General features: G+C 57.9%; 3 protein-coding genes across 3 annotated transcripts; all 3 read left to right on the forward strand.

Moving 5' to 3' along the window:
• Positions 1-330: 330 nt before the first annotated feature.
• On the forward strand, positions 331-2028 carry LOC132538235 (ubiquitin carboxyl-terminal hydrolase 17-like protein 24). Its single transcript, XM_060190858.1, has 3 exons — positions 331-444; positions 691-1496; positions 1602-2028. The coding sequence occupies exons 1-3, from the start codon at positions 331-333 to the stop codon at positions 2026-2028; spliced, it is 1347 nt and encodes a 448-aa protein (XP_060046841.1).
• A 3458-nt stretch (positions 2029-5486) lies between these two features.
• Positions 5487-7157, forward strand: LOC132538236 (ubiquitin carboxyl-terminal hydrolase 17-like protein 6). The gene is made up of 2 exons (XM_060190859.1): positions 5487-5600; positions 5832-7157. Exons 1-2 carry the CDS (start codon positions 5487-5489, stop codon positions 7155-7157), a joined length of 1440 nt encoding a protein of 479 aa, XP_060046842.1.
• Positions 7158-10151: 2994 nt separating this feature from the next.
• LOC132538237 (ubiquitin carboxyl-terminal hydrolase 17-like protein 6) lies at positions 10152-11834 on the forward strand. Its single transcript, XM_060190860.1, has 2 exons — positions 10152-10265; positions 10512-11834. Exons 1-2 carry the CDS (start codon positions 10152-10154, stop codon positions 11832-11834), a joined length of 1437 nt encoding a protein of 478 aa, XP_060046843.1.
• Positions 11835-12061: the final 227 nt, after the last annotated feature.

The raw sequence follows: 12061 nt of genomic DNA on the forward strand, positions 1-12061 counted from the left end.
CTATGGCCAATGAGGGAAGGGGGAGTGTGCATGTTAGCAGAGCACAGGGTCCTGAGAGGTATAAAAGGGTTTGTGGGGAGGGCGTGGCTCATCTTGCTGTAGGAGCTGCTGGAATCCCTCAGGAAGAGAGCAGGCCGCAGAGTAGGAGTCTTGTGCAAGCAGAAGCTCTCAGATCGCCCGAGTCGAGAAGATTCTCCTGGAAGGAAGAAAAGCTCCCAGTCTTGGGGTGTTGAAGAGGTAGTCAGGTGTTGGGGGGAGGACTCCTGTGGGGGAGGGTCGGCTGGGATTGACTGTGCGCCAGGGGACCCAGAAGTGCCCAGCAGCGGCAGCATGGGCGGGGGCATAGGCAGCCGCGGGGGCGGTAGAGGCGGCGGCGGCACCTCATACCTGCCCCAAATGGATTTGGACCTGGACCTGCACGGAGACCTGGATGTGGACGTGCACGTGAGTGAGCAAGGAGCTGCTGGGGTGGGGGCTGGCCTACAGAACCTGGGCAACACTTGCTATGTGAATGCGGCTCTGCAATGCCTGACACACACCAGGCCCCTGGCATGGGCTCTGCAGTGGCGGAGGCGGTGGCAGCAGCAGCAGCAGCAGGAGCAGCAGCAGCAGGAGCAGCCGGAGCAGCAGCAGCAGCACTGCGCGGGCTGTTGCCCTGAGCATCCCAGCTGCGCCCTGTGCGCCCTGCAGGCCCACGTGGCCCGCGCCCTGCTGCAGCCCCGGCAGGTGCTGCGGCCCCCGCGAGCACTCCTGAGTGGGTTCCACCGCCAGCAGCAGGAAGACGCCCACGAATATCTGCTATACGTGCTGGATGCCCTGACACATGCCTGTGGCCAAGCTGCACCAGCACAGGCCCCTGGGCCAGCCCACATCCACAAGCCCTTGCACAGCACCAGCTGCGAGGACTCTGGGCTGGTGCCCAGCATTTTCGGCGGGCTGTGGAGGTCTCAGATTCGCTGCCTCCACTGCCACTCAGTGTCAGAGACCTTCGAACCTTACCTGGACATCGCCCTCAACATCCATGCCGCCTCCAGTGTGGAGCAAGCTCTGCGGGAGCTGGTGAAGCCTGAGCGCCTGGACGGGGACAACGCCTATGAGTGCGGACACTGCCAGCACAAGAGAGCCGCCTCCAAGACCTTGAGCCTGCACAGCCCTTCGCAGGTGCTCGTGCTGGCCCTGCAGCGCTTCTGCCCCTGGAGCCACAGCAAAGACGCCAAGGCCGTGGCCTACCCACAGGAGCTGGACCTGCGTGAATACACGTCAAAGCCGCAGGGACCGCCTCTGCTCTACGGCCTCTACGCCATCCTGGTCCACGTGGGCTGCACCCCCCACAGCGGACACTACCTGGCCTATGTGCAGAGTGCCCAAGGACTCTGGTATCAGATGGACGACGCTCGGGTCACCGCCTGCCACGTGGCCTCTGCCCTCAGCCAGCAGGCCTATGTCCTCTTTTACCTGCGCAAGACACAGCTACCCCAGCAACAGCAGCAGCAGCAGCAGCAGCAGCAGCAGCAGCAGCAGCAGCAGAACGACGACGAGGAGGAGGAGTTCAGGGCTTCCTGCCACCCTGCACCAGAACCAGCCTGCCCTGTCTTGCCCAGTGCACAGCCTGGCCTGCCGACCAGCCCCGATGAGCCCCAGAGAGACCAACGCCTTCCCAGACTGCAGCCGTCCCCGCAGCAGCCATGCCAACCAACACCACCAGCACAGATGACTTTGGACCAGTGGAGAGCTCTCCAGGAACACAAGCGGCCCACGACCCACTTGCAGCTCAGGACAGTGCCAGGTGACCTGCCTGCCCAGGCTGTGCTCATCCACCCCTCCACAGGAGGCAAGGCATGGGCCAGGCCACACAGCCCTTCCTCAAAGGAGAACACCGCCCCCAGCGCTGAACCCACCAACACTGCCTCTGCGACCACCACTGCTCCAGCCACGACCAGAGCCACCAAGAGGAGGAACAAGAAGACCCACAAGAAGATGCTGCTCACCTTGCCCAGCCCTCAGCCCTGCCATGCCTATAGGTGCTGACAACACGGTGCTTGCTCACCCCTTCTCCAGGACCAGGGAGCCCAAGGACCGGACCAAGGCTTCAGTTGCAGCCCCCCAGTCTGACACGCCACAAGCCCTCCTGTCCACACCCGGGTCTTTGCCTGCAGCCTCCCTTGCCCACAAAAGGAGCACACTCTGCACTCCTCGGCATCTGCACCTTTCTGCACTTCCCTGGAAGAAGGACAGACTCCTGGCTCTGCCAGGAGATGGGGCTGGAAGGCTCAGCCCAGGCAGGACACAGCCCTGCCAACCAGCATTCCCCTTGTGCCCCTGAAGAGAAGACCCAGAACCACACCCAGACCCAGAACCGCAAACAGACCCACTCCCAGACCCAGACACGAGTGGCTGCTGCTCAGGGAAATCTGTCTTCACAGCTCATCTCTCATGCCCTGGAAACCCTTCCCTTGGCAGGCATCACCTCAATCACTCACGCCCTGGTCCCTGGTCGGGAGTCACAGCCCCTTCCTCTGGACTATGCGTGGACTGAACGGACAGCCCTGTGCCAGAGTTTTGCCAAGGTTTCACACTGGGAAGGAAGGAGCCTCGACTCTTCCCACACAGCCTGCCCTCCTGCATTGTGTGATAGCTGTAATGGACTGTACTCATTCCTCTCCACAATAAAGTGCTTCAAACATCAGAAAGTGTCTCCAACTCTTCTTTTTACTGCAGACGGTGTTTGCTTTGAGTCTTGCTTGGTCTTGAAGTTAGGGAGATAGCAGGGGGGATCAGCTAAGGAACGTAGCAGGGTGAGGGTGAGGTGGAGGTGCCCGCCCGATGGATGATGGATGGGATGCAAGAGCCTGGCATCAGCAGTGCTCCTTGCATGGGAAGAAGCTTCATTCCTGTTGGTATGCATGAGACCCCTTCTGTTTCATTTGGTTTAAATCCCCCCTGCTGAACACTATTCTATTTACATAACCACTTCATTCTATTTACATAACCGCTGTTAACAAGCACCTCCCTCCAGGGCATTGGTTCAATCCCCACTGTTTCATGATATGTTTTTGCTCCACCCCCCCCCTCCTTGTCACACCCTGATCCCTTCTTTGTCACACCCTGATTTTCACCAGTCACTTTCCTCTCCACCCTCACTATGTCACATCCTGTTTCCACCCTACTTGGGAAGTATATATAAAGACAGCATTGTGAGTTTTAGAGTGCTGTACCTTGAGTTTAGCTTAGCTCGTCTTAGATTGTGCTGCGTCCTGCATGAATAAAGAGATACTGCCTACAGCTCAACCATGAGTCCCTGGTCGTCTGTTACCCGCCCGTGAAGCCAGCCTGGCGAAAACAACATAACCTGTCGAAAACAACAATTCCTGCTCAGCTGTTTGAGCAAGGGTCCTCAATCTCTTTCAGCTTGAAAGGCCCCTCCCTTCTCTCTCTCTCTCTCTCTCCCTCCCTCCCTCTGCCCCTCTCTCCAACCCTCCCTCCAACCTTCCTTTGCCACCCCCTCAGCAGACTTGACTGTGTCCAAGGAAGGCATGGAAACATTCCCTGTTGTCTCTTTGCACAGCTGTTTGGGCTTCACCTCAGCCCCTCAGGTGAAGCTTATGGACTGACTGAGAATCCCTTGGCATCTTGCCAGGGCTGTGGCTGGGACTCATCTCCCCTGAGGGCTATTGGTGCCAGCCTATGGGAGCCGATCAGAGGCAGAAGTCCCTGTTTTATCTTAATCAATTACTTACTCTGGATTGAGGGATCAAACAGGGTGGAGGTTATGCTAATTGACAGTGGTTATGCAAATTGACAGTGGTTATGCAAACTGACTCTCTAGCCTGAGCTCCCAAAGCCACAGGCCCCATCCCACCCACACCACGAAACAGTGTGCATTCATGCTCTTTCTCAGCTCTTGGTGACTAGATAGGAATGCAAGAAGTCATCGAGTTTGATCTCCCAAGGGTTGTAGATATTCTGCTTTTTCTTACACTTTTGAAAGACAGTAAGAGATTGGAGGATGGTCCACCTAGATCAGAGCCAACATTCCAGAGCCCAAGGACCCTGGTTTAAACCCCAGTCACCTGCTGGACCTGGGAAGCTTCATAAGTGGTGAAACAGTATACCATGGTGTCTCTCCACCCCTCTCCTCTGTTCCTCTCCTCTCCCTTCCACTCCCCTTCCCTCTTCTCCCTTCCCCTAATCGTACCTCTCATCCCCTCCTGTCCCGCTCCTTTTCCCCTACTCCCGTCCTATCTCCTGTCCTCACCAACCTTCTTCTCTCCTCTCCTTTCTTCTCTCCTGCTCCCCTCTCCTTCCTCTCCACTCCTCTCTTCCCCTGTGCCCTCTCTCCACCCAAGCTCTGATTTCCTTCATTCTCTATGTGAACTCACACATGAGAAAACAGTGGAAAAGGGACACTGTTTCTTGTTTGTTTGTTTGTTTGTTGTTTTGCATGAGTCTATGAAGTCCGTTGGTTCCTCATTCTTTAGGATTTTTAAAATTCTTTCTGGGGGATTCAAGTTTTGCATTCAAGAGTAAACACAATAGTTTGTCATGCATACCATTTCTCAGTTTCCCACGCAACAACCCAACCCCCACGAGGTCCTCTGCCATCCGTTTTGGACCTGTGCTCTCTCCCCACCCACCCCAGAGTCTGTGTTTTAGGTGCAATACACCCATCCCAGTTCAGGTTCTCCTTGTGTTTTCTCTTCGGGTCTTGTTTTCCCACTTCTGCATGAGAGTGGACTCGTCACATCTTCAAAGGGTAACCTTTTTGATTTGAAACATTTCATTTCTTGATGAGAACAAGAGGAGAGAAAGAAATAGCCAGCCATCAGGGTGTTGTGCTGTTCAGCTCTCTGCTCTCTGATGGTTTGTCAATTGACTCCATCCGCAGTCCTATGTCAGATCTCATCCTCTCCCTGTGTGGTGATTATCTGTGGGTACTCGGGGACAGTTTGTCATCTGTGTGGGCCCTTTCCCACTCCAAGGTGGACCCGCAAACAGTTGCAGTGTGAGTTCTTGTTGGCTGAGTAATCACATCAGGCTTAGTCAGCCCTGGTTTCAGGAGGTAGGCTGGGCGGGGATATGGAGCCCCACCCAGTGAGATTGTCCTGAGGCCAATGTGATTGGCCAGGACTAAGCTGGCGCCACCCCCGCAGCATCCTCTATGGCCAATGAGGGAAGGGGGAGTGTGCATGTTAGCAGAGCACAGGGTCCTGAGAGGTATAAAAGGGTTTGTGGGGAGGGCGTGGCTCATCTTGCTGTAGGAGCTGCTGGAATCCCTCAGGAAGAGAGCAGGCCGCAGAGTAGGAGTCTTGTGCAAGCAGAAGCTCTCAGATCGCCCGAGTCGAGAAGATTCTCCTGGAAGGAAGAAAAGCTCCCAGTCTTGGGGTGTTGAAGAGGTAGTCAGGTGTTGGGGGGAGGACTCCTGTGGGGGAGGGTCGGCTGGGATTGACTGTGCGCCAGGGGACCCAGAAGTGCCCAGCAGCGGCAGCATGGGCGGGGGCATAGGCAGCCACGGGGGCGGCAGAGGCGGCGGCGGCACCTCATACCTGCCCCAAATGGATTTGGACCTGGACCTGCACGGAGACCTGGATGTGGACGTGCACGTGAGTGAGCAAGGAGCTGCTGGGGTGGGGGCTGGCCTACAGAACCTGGGCAACACTTGCTATGTGAATGCGGCTCTGCAATGCCTGACACACACCAGGCCCCTGGCATGGGCTCTGCAGTGGCGGAGGCGGTGGCAGCAGCAGCAGCAGCAGGAGCAGCCGGAGCAGCAGCAGCAGCACTGCGCGGGCTGTTGCCCTGAGCATCCCAGCTGCGCCCTGTGCGCTCTGCAGGCCCACGTGGCCCGCGCCCTGCTGCAGCCCCGGCAGGTGCTGCGGCCCCCGCGAGGACTCCTGCGTGGGTTCCACCGCCAGCAGCAGGAAGACGCCCACGAATATCTGCTATACGTGCTGGATGCCCTGACACATGCCTGTGGCCAAGCTGCACCAGCACAGGCCCCTGGGCCAGCCCACATCCACAAGCCCTTGCACAGCACCAGCTGCGAGGACTCTGGGCTGGTGCCCAGCATCTTCGGTGGGCTGTGGAGGTCTCAGATTCGCTGCCTCCACTGCCACTCAGTGTCAGAGACCTTCGAACCTTACCTGGACATCGCCCTCAACATCCATGCCGCCTCCAGTGTGGAGCAAGCTCTGCGGGAGCTGGTGAAGCCTGAGCGCCTGGACGGGGACAACGCCTATGAGTGCGGACACTGCCAGCACAAGAGAGCCGCCTCCAAGACCTTGAGCCTGCACAGCCCTTCGCAGGTGCTCGTGCTGGCCCTGCAGCGCTTCTGCCCCTGGAGCCACAGCAAAGACGCCAAGGCCGTGGCCTACCCACAGGAGCTGGACCTGCGTGAATACACGTCAAAGCCGCAGGGACCGCCTCTGCTCTACGGCCTCTACGCCATCCTGGTCCACGTGGGCTGCACCCCCCACAGCGGACACTACCTGGCCTATGTGCAGAGTGCCCAAGGACTCTGGTATCAGATGGACGACGCTCGGGTCACCGCCTGCCACGTGGCCTCTGCCCTCAGCCAGCAGGCCTATGTCCTCTTTTACCTGCGCAAGACACAGCTACCCCAGCAACAGCAGCAGCAGCAGCAGCAGCAGCAGCAGCAGAACGACGACGAGGAGGAGGAGTTCAGGGCTTCCTGCCACCCTGCACCAGAACCAGCCTGCCCTGTCTTGCCCAGTGCACAGCCTGGCCTGCCGACCAGCCCCGATGAGCCCCAGAGAGACCAACGCCTTCCCAGACTGCAGCCGTCCCCGCAGCAGCCATGCCAACCAACACCACCAGCACAGATGACTTTGGACCAGTGGAGAGCTCTCCAGGAACACAAGCGGCCCACGACCCACTTGCAGCTCAGGACAGTGCCAGGTGACCTGCCTGCCCAGGCTGTGCTCATCCACCCCTCCACAGGAGGCAAGGCATGGGCCAGGCCACACAGCCCTTCCTCAAAGGAGAACACCGCCCCCAGCGCTGAACCCACCAACACTGCCTCTGCGACCACCACTGCTCCAGCCACGACCAGAGCCACCAAGAGGAGGAACAAGAAGACCCACAAGAAGATGCTGCTCACCTTGCCCAGCCCTCAGCCCTGCCATGCCTATAGGTGCTGACAACACGGTGCTTGCTCACCCCTTCTCCAGGACCAGGGAGCCCAAGGACCGGACCAAGGCTTCAGTTGCAGCCCCCCAGTCTGACACGCCACAAGCCCTCCTGTCCACACCCGGGTCTTTGCCTGCAGCCTCCCTTGCCCACAAAAGGAGCACGCTCTGCACTCCTCGGCATCTGCACCTTTCTGCACTTCCCTGGAAGAAGGACAGACTCCTGGCTCTGCCAGGAGATGGGGCTGGAAGGCTCAGCCCAGGCAGGACACAGCCCTGCCAACCAGCATTCCCCTTGTGCCCCTGAAGAGAAGACCCAGAACCACACCCAGACCCAGAACCGCAAACAGACCCACTCCCAGACCCAGACACGAGTGGCTGCTGCTCAGGGAAATCTGTCTTCACAGCTCATCTCTCATGCCCTGGAAACCCTTCCCTTGGCAGGCATCACCTCAATCACTCACGCCCTGGTCCCTGGTCGGGAGTCACAGCCCCTTCCTCTGGACTATGCGTGGACTGAACGGACACCCCTGTGCCAGAGTTTTGCCAAGGTTTCACACTGGGAAGGAAGGAGCCTCGACTCTTCCCACACAGTCTGCCCTCCTGCATTGTGTGATAGCTGTAATGGACTGTAATAATTCCTCTTTGAAATAAAGTGCTTCAAACATCAGAAAGTGTCTCCAACTCTCCTTTTTACTGAAGATGTTGTTTCCGTTGAGTCTTGCTTGATCTTGAAGTTAGGGAGATAGCGGAGGAGGAGCAGCTAAGGAACTTAGCAGGGTGAGGGTGAGGTGGAGATGTCCGCCCCATGGATGATGGATGGGATGCAAGAGCCTGGCATCAGCAGTGCTCCTTGCATGGGAAGAAGCTTCATTCCTGCTCGGCTGTTTGAGCAAGGGTCCTCAATCTCTTTCAGCTTGAAGGGCCCCTCCCTTCTCTCTCTCTCTCTCTCTCTCCCTCCCTGCCTCTCCCCCTCTCTCCAACCCTCCCTCCAACCTTCCTTTGCCACCCCCTCAGCAGACTTGACTGTGTCCAAGGAAGGCATGGAAACATTCCCTGTTGTCTCTTTGCACAGCTGTTTGGGCTTGACCTCAGCCCCTCAGGTGAAGCTTATGGACTGACTGAGAATCCCTTGGCATCTTGCCAGGGCTGTGGCTGGGACTCATCTCCCCTGAGGGCTATTGGTGCCAGCCTATGGGAGCCGATCAGAGGCAGAAGTCCCTGTTTTATCTTAATCAATTACTTCCTCTGGATTGAGGGATCAAACAGGGTGGAGGTTATGCTAATTGACAGTGGTTATGCAAATTGACAGTGGTTAAGCAAACTGACTCTCTAGCCTGAGCTCCCAAAGCCACAGGCCCCATCCCACCCACACCACGAAACAGTGTGCATTCATGCTCTTTCTCAGCTCTTGGTGACTAGATAGGAATGCAAGACGTCATCGAGTTTGATCTCCCAAGGGTTGTAGATATTCTGCTTTTTCTTACACTTTTGAAAGACAGTAAGAGATTGGAGGATGGTGCACCTAGATCAGAGCCAACATTCCAGAGCCCAAGGACCCTGGTTTAAACCCCAGTCACCTGCTGGACCTGGGAAGCTTCATAAGTGGTGAAACAGTATAGCATGGTCTCTCTCCACCCCTCTCCTCTGTTCCTCTCCTCTCCTCTCCCCTCCTATCCCCTTCCCTGTCCTCCCTTCCCCTAATCGTCCCTCCCCTCCCCCTCCTGTCCCCCTGCTTTTCCCCTACTTCCGTCCTATCTCCTGCCCTCACCAACCTTCTTCTCTCCTCTCCTTTCTTCTCTACTGCTCCCCTCTCCTTCCTATCCACTCCTTTCCTCCTCTCTGCCCTCTCTCCACCCAAGCTCTGATTTCCTTCATTCTCTATGTGGACTCACACATGAGAAAACAGTGGAAAAGGGACACTGTTTCTTGTTTGTTTGTTTGTTTGTTTGTTGTTTTGCATGAGTCTATGAAGTCCGTTGCTTCCTCATTCTTTAGGATTTTTAAAATTCTTTCTGGGGGATTCAAGTTTTGCATTCAAGAGTAAACACAATAGTTTGTCATGCATACCATTTCTCAGTTTCCCACGCAACAACCCAACCCCCACGAGGTCCTCTGCCATCCGTTTTGGACCTGTGCTCTCTCCCCACCCACCCCAGAGTCTGTGTTTTAGGTGCAATACACCCATCCCAGTTCAGGTTCTCCTTGTGTTTTCTCTTCGGGTCTTGTTTTCCCACTTCTGCATGAGAGTGGACTCGTCACATCTTCAAAGGGTAACCTTTTTGATTTGAAACATTTCATTTCTTGATGAGAACAAGAGGAGAGAAAGAAATAGCCAGCCATCAGGGTGTTGTGCTGTTCAGCTCTCTGCTCTCTGATGGTTTGTCAATTGACTCCATCCGCAGTCCTATGTCAGATCTCATCCTCTCCCTGTGTGGTGATTATCTGTGGGTACTCGGGGACAGTTTGTCATCTGTGTGGGCCCTTTCCCACTCCAAGGTGGACCCGCAAACAGTTGCAGTGTGAGTTCTTGTTGGCTGAGTAATCACATCAGGCTTAGTCAGCCCTGGTTTCAGGAGGTAGGCTGGGCGGGGATATGGAGCCCCACCCAGTGAGATTGTCCTGAGGCCAATGTGATTGGCCAGGACTAAGCTGGCGCCACCCCCGCAGCATCCTCTATGGCCAATGAGGGAAGGGGGAGTGTGCATGTTAGCAGAGCACAGGGTCCTGAGAGGTATAAAAGGGTTTGTGGGGAGGGCGTGGCTCATCTTGCTGTAGGAGCTGCTGGAATCCCTCAGGAAGAGAGCAGGCCGCAGAGTAGGAGTCTTGTGCAAGCAGAAGCTCTCAGATCGCCCGAGTCGAGAAGATTCTCCTGGAAGGAAGAAAAGCTCCCAGTCTTGGGGTGTTGAAGAGGTAGTCAGGTGTTGGGGGGAGGACTCCTGTGGGGGAGGGTCGGCTGGGATTGACTGTGCGCCAGGGGACCCAGAAGTGCCCAGCAGCGGCAGCATGGGCGGGGGCATAGGCAGCCGCGGGGGCGGCAGAGGCGGCGGCGGCACCTCATACCTGCCCCAAATGGATTTGGACCTGGACCTGCACGGAGACCTGGATGTGGACGTGCACGTGAGTGAGCAAGGAGCTGCTGGGGTGGGGGCTGGCCTACAGAACCTGGGCAACACTTGCTATGTGAATGCGGCTCTGCAATGCCTGACACACACCAGGCCCCTGGCATGGGCTCTGCAGTGGCGGAGGCGGTGGCAGCAGCAGCAGCAGCAGGAGCAGCAGCAGCAGGAGCAGCCGGAGCAGCAGCAGCAGCACTGCGCGGGCTGTTGCCCTGAGCATCCCAGCTGCGCCCTGTGCGCCCTGCAGGCCCACGTGGCCCGCGCCCTGCTGCAGCCCCGGCAGGTGCTGCGGCCCCCGCGAGCACTCCTGAGTGGGTTCCACCGCCAGCAGCAGGAAGACGCCCACGAATATCTGCTATACGTGCTGGATGCCCTGACACATGCCTGTGGCCAAGCTGCACCAGCACAGGCCCCTGGGCCAGCCCACATCCACAAGCCCTTGCACAGCACCAGCTGCGAGGACTCTGGGCTGGTGCCCAGCATCTTCGGCGGGCTGTGGAGGTCTCAGATTCGCTGCCTCCACTGCCACTCAGTGTCAGAGACCTTCGAACCTTACCTGGACATCGCCCTCAACATCCATGCCGCCTCCAGTGTGGAGCAAGCTCTGCGGGAGCTGGTGAAGCCTGAGCGCCTGGACGGGGACAACGCCTATGAGTGCGGACACTGCCAGCACAAGAGAGCCGCCTCCAAGACCTTGAGCCTGCACAGCCCTTCGCAGGTGCTCGTGCTGGCCCTGCAGCGCTTCTGCCCCTGGAGCCACAGCAAAGACGCCAAGGCCGTGGCCTACCCACAGGAGCTGGACCTGCGTGAATACACGTCAAAGCCGCAGGGACCGCCTCTGCTCTACGGCCTCTACGCCATCCTGGTCCACGTGGGCTGCACCCCCCACATCGGACACTACCTGGCCTATGTGCAGAGTGCCCAAGGACTCTGGTATCAGATGGACGACGCTCGGGTCACCGCCTGCCACGTGGCCTCTGCCCTCAGCCAGCAGGCCTATGTCCTCTTTTACCTGCGCAAGACACAGCTACCCCAGCAACAGCAGCAGCAGCAGCAGCAACAGCAGCAGAACGACGACGAGGAGGAGGAGTTCAGGGCTTCCTGCCACCCTGCACCAGAACCAGCCTGCCCTGTCTTGCCCAGTGCACAGCCTGGCCTGCCGACCAGCCCCGATGAGCCCCAGAGAGACCAACGCCTTCCCAGACTGCAGCCGTCCCCGCAGCAGCCATGCCAACCAACACCACCAGCACAGATGACTTTGGACCAGTGGAGAGCTCTCCAGGAACACAAGCGGCCCACGACCCACTTGCAGCTCAGGACAGTGCCAGGTGACCTGCCTGCCCAGGCTGTGCTCATCCACCCCTCCACAGGAGGCAAGGCATGGGCCAGGCCACACAGCCCTTCCTCAAAGGAGAACACCGCCCCCAGCGCTGAACCCACCAACACTGCCTCTGCGACCACCACTGCTCCAGCCACGACCAGAGCCACCAAGAGGAGGAACAAGAAGACCCACAAGAAGATGCTGCTCACCTTGCCCAGCCCTCAGCCCTGCCATGCCTATAGGTGCTGACAACACGGTGCTTGCTCACCCCTTCTCCAGGACCAGGGAGCCCAAGGACCGGACCAAGGCTTCAGTTGCAGCCCCCCAGTCTGACACGCCACAAGCCCTCCTGTCCACACCCGGGTCTTTGCCTGCAGCCTCCCTTGCCCACAAAAGGAGCACACTCTGCACTCCTCGGCATCTGCACCTTTCTGCACTTCCCTGGAAGAAGGACAGACTCCTGGCTCTGCCAGGAG

The sequence above is a fragment of the Erinaceus europaeus genome, chromosome 4, assembly GCF_950295315.1.
Source record: "Erinaceus europaeus chromosome 4, mEriEur2.1, whole genome shotgun sequence".
Taxonomy (NCBI): domain Eukaryota; kingdom Metazoa; phylum Chordata; class Mammalia; order Eulipotyphla; family Erinaceidae; genus Erinaceus; species Erinaceus europaeus.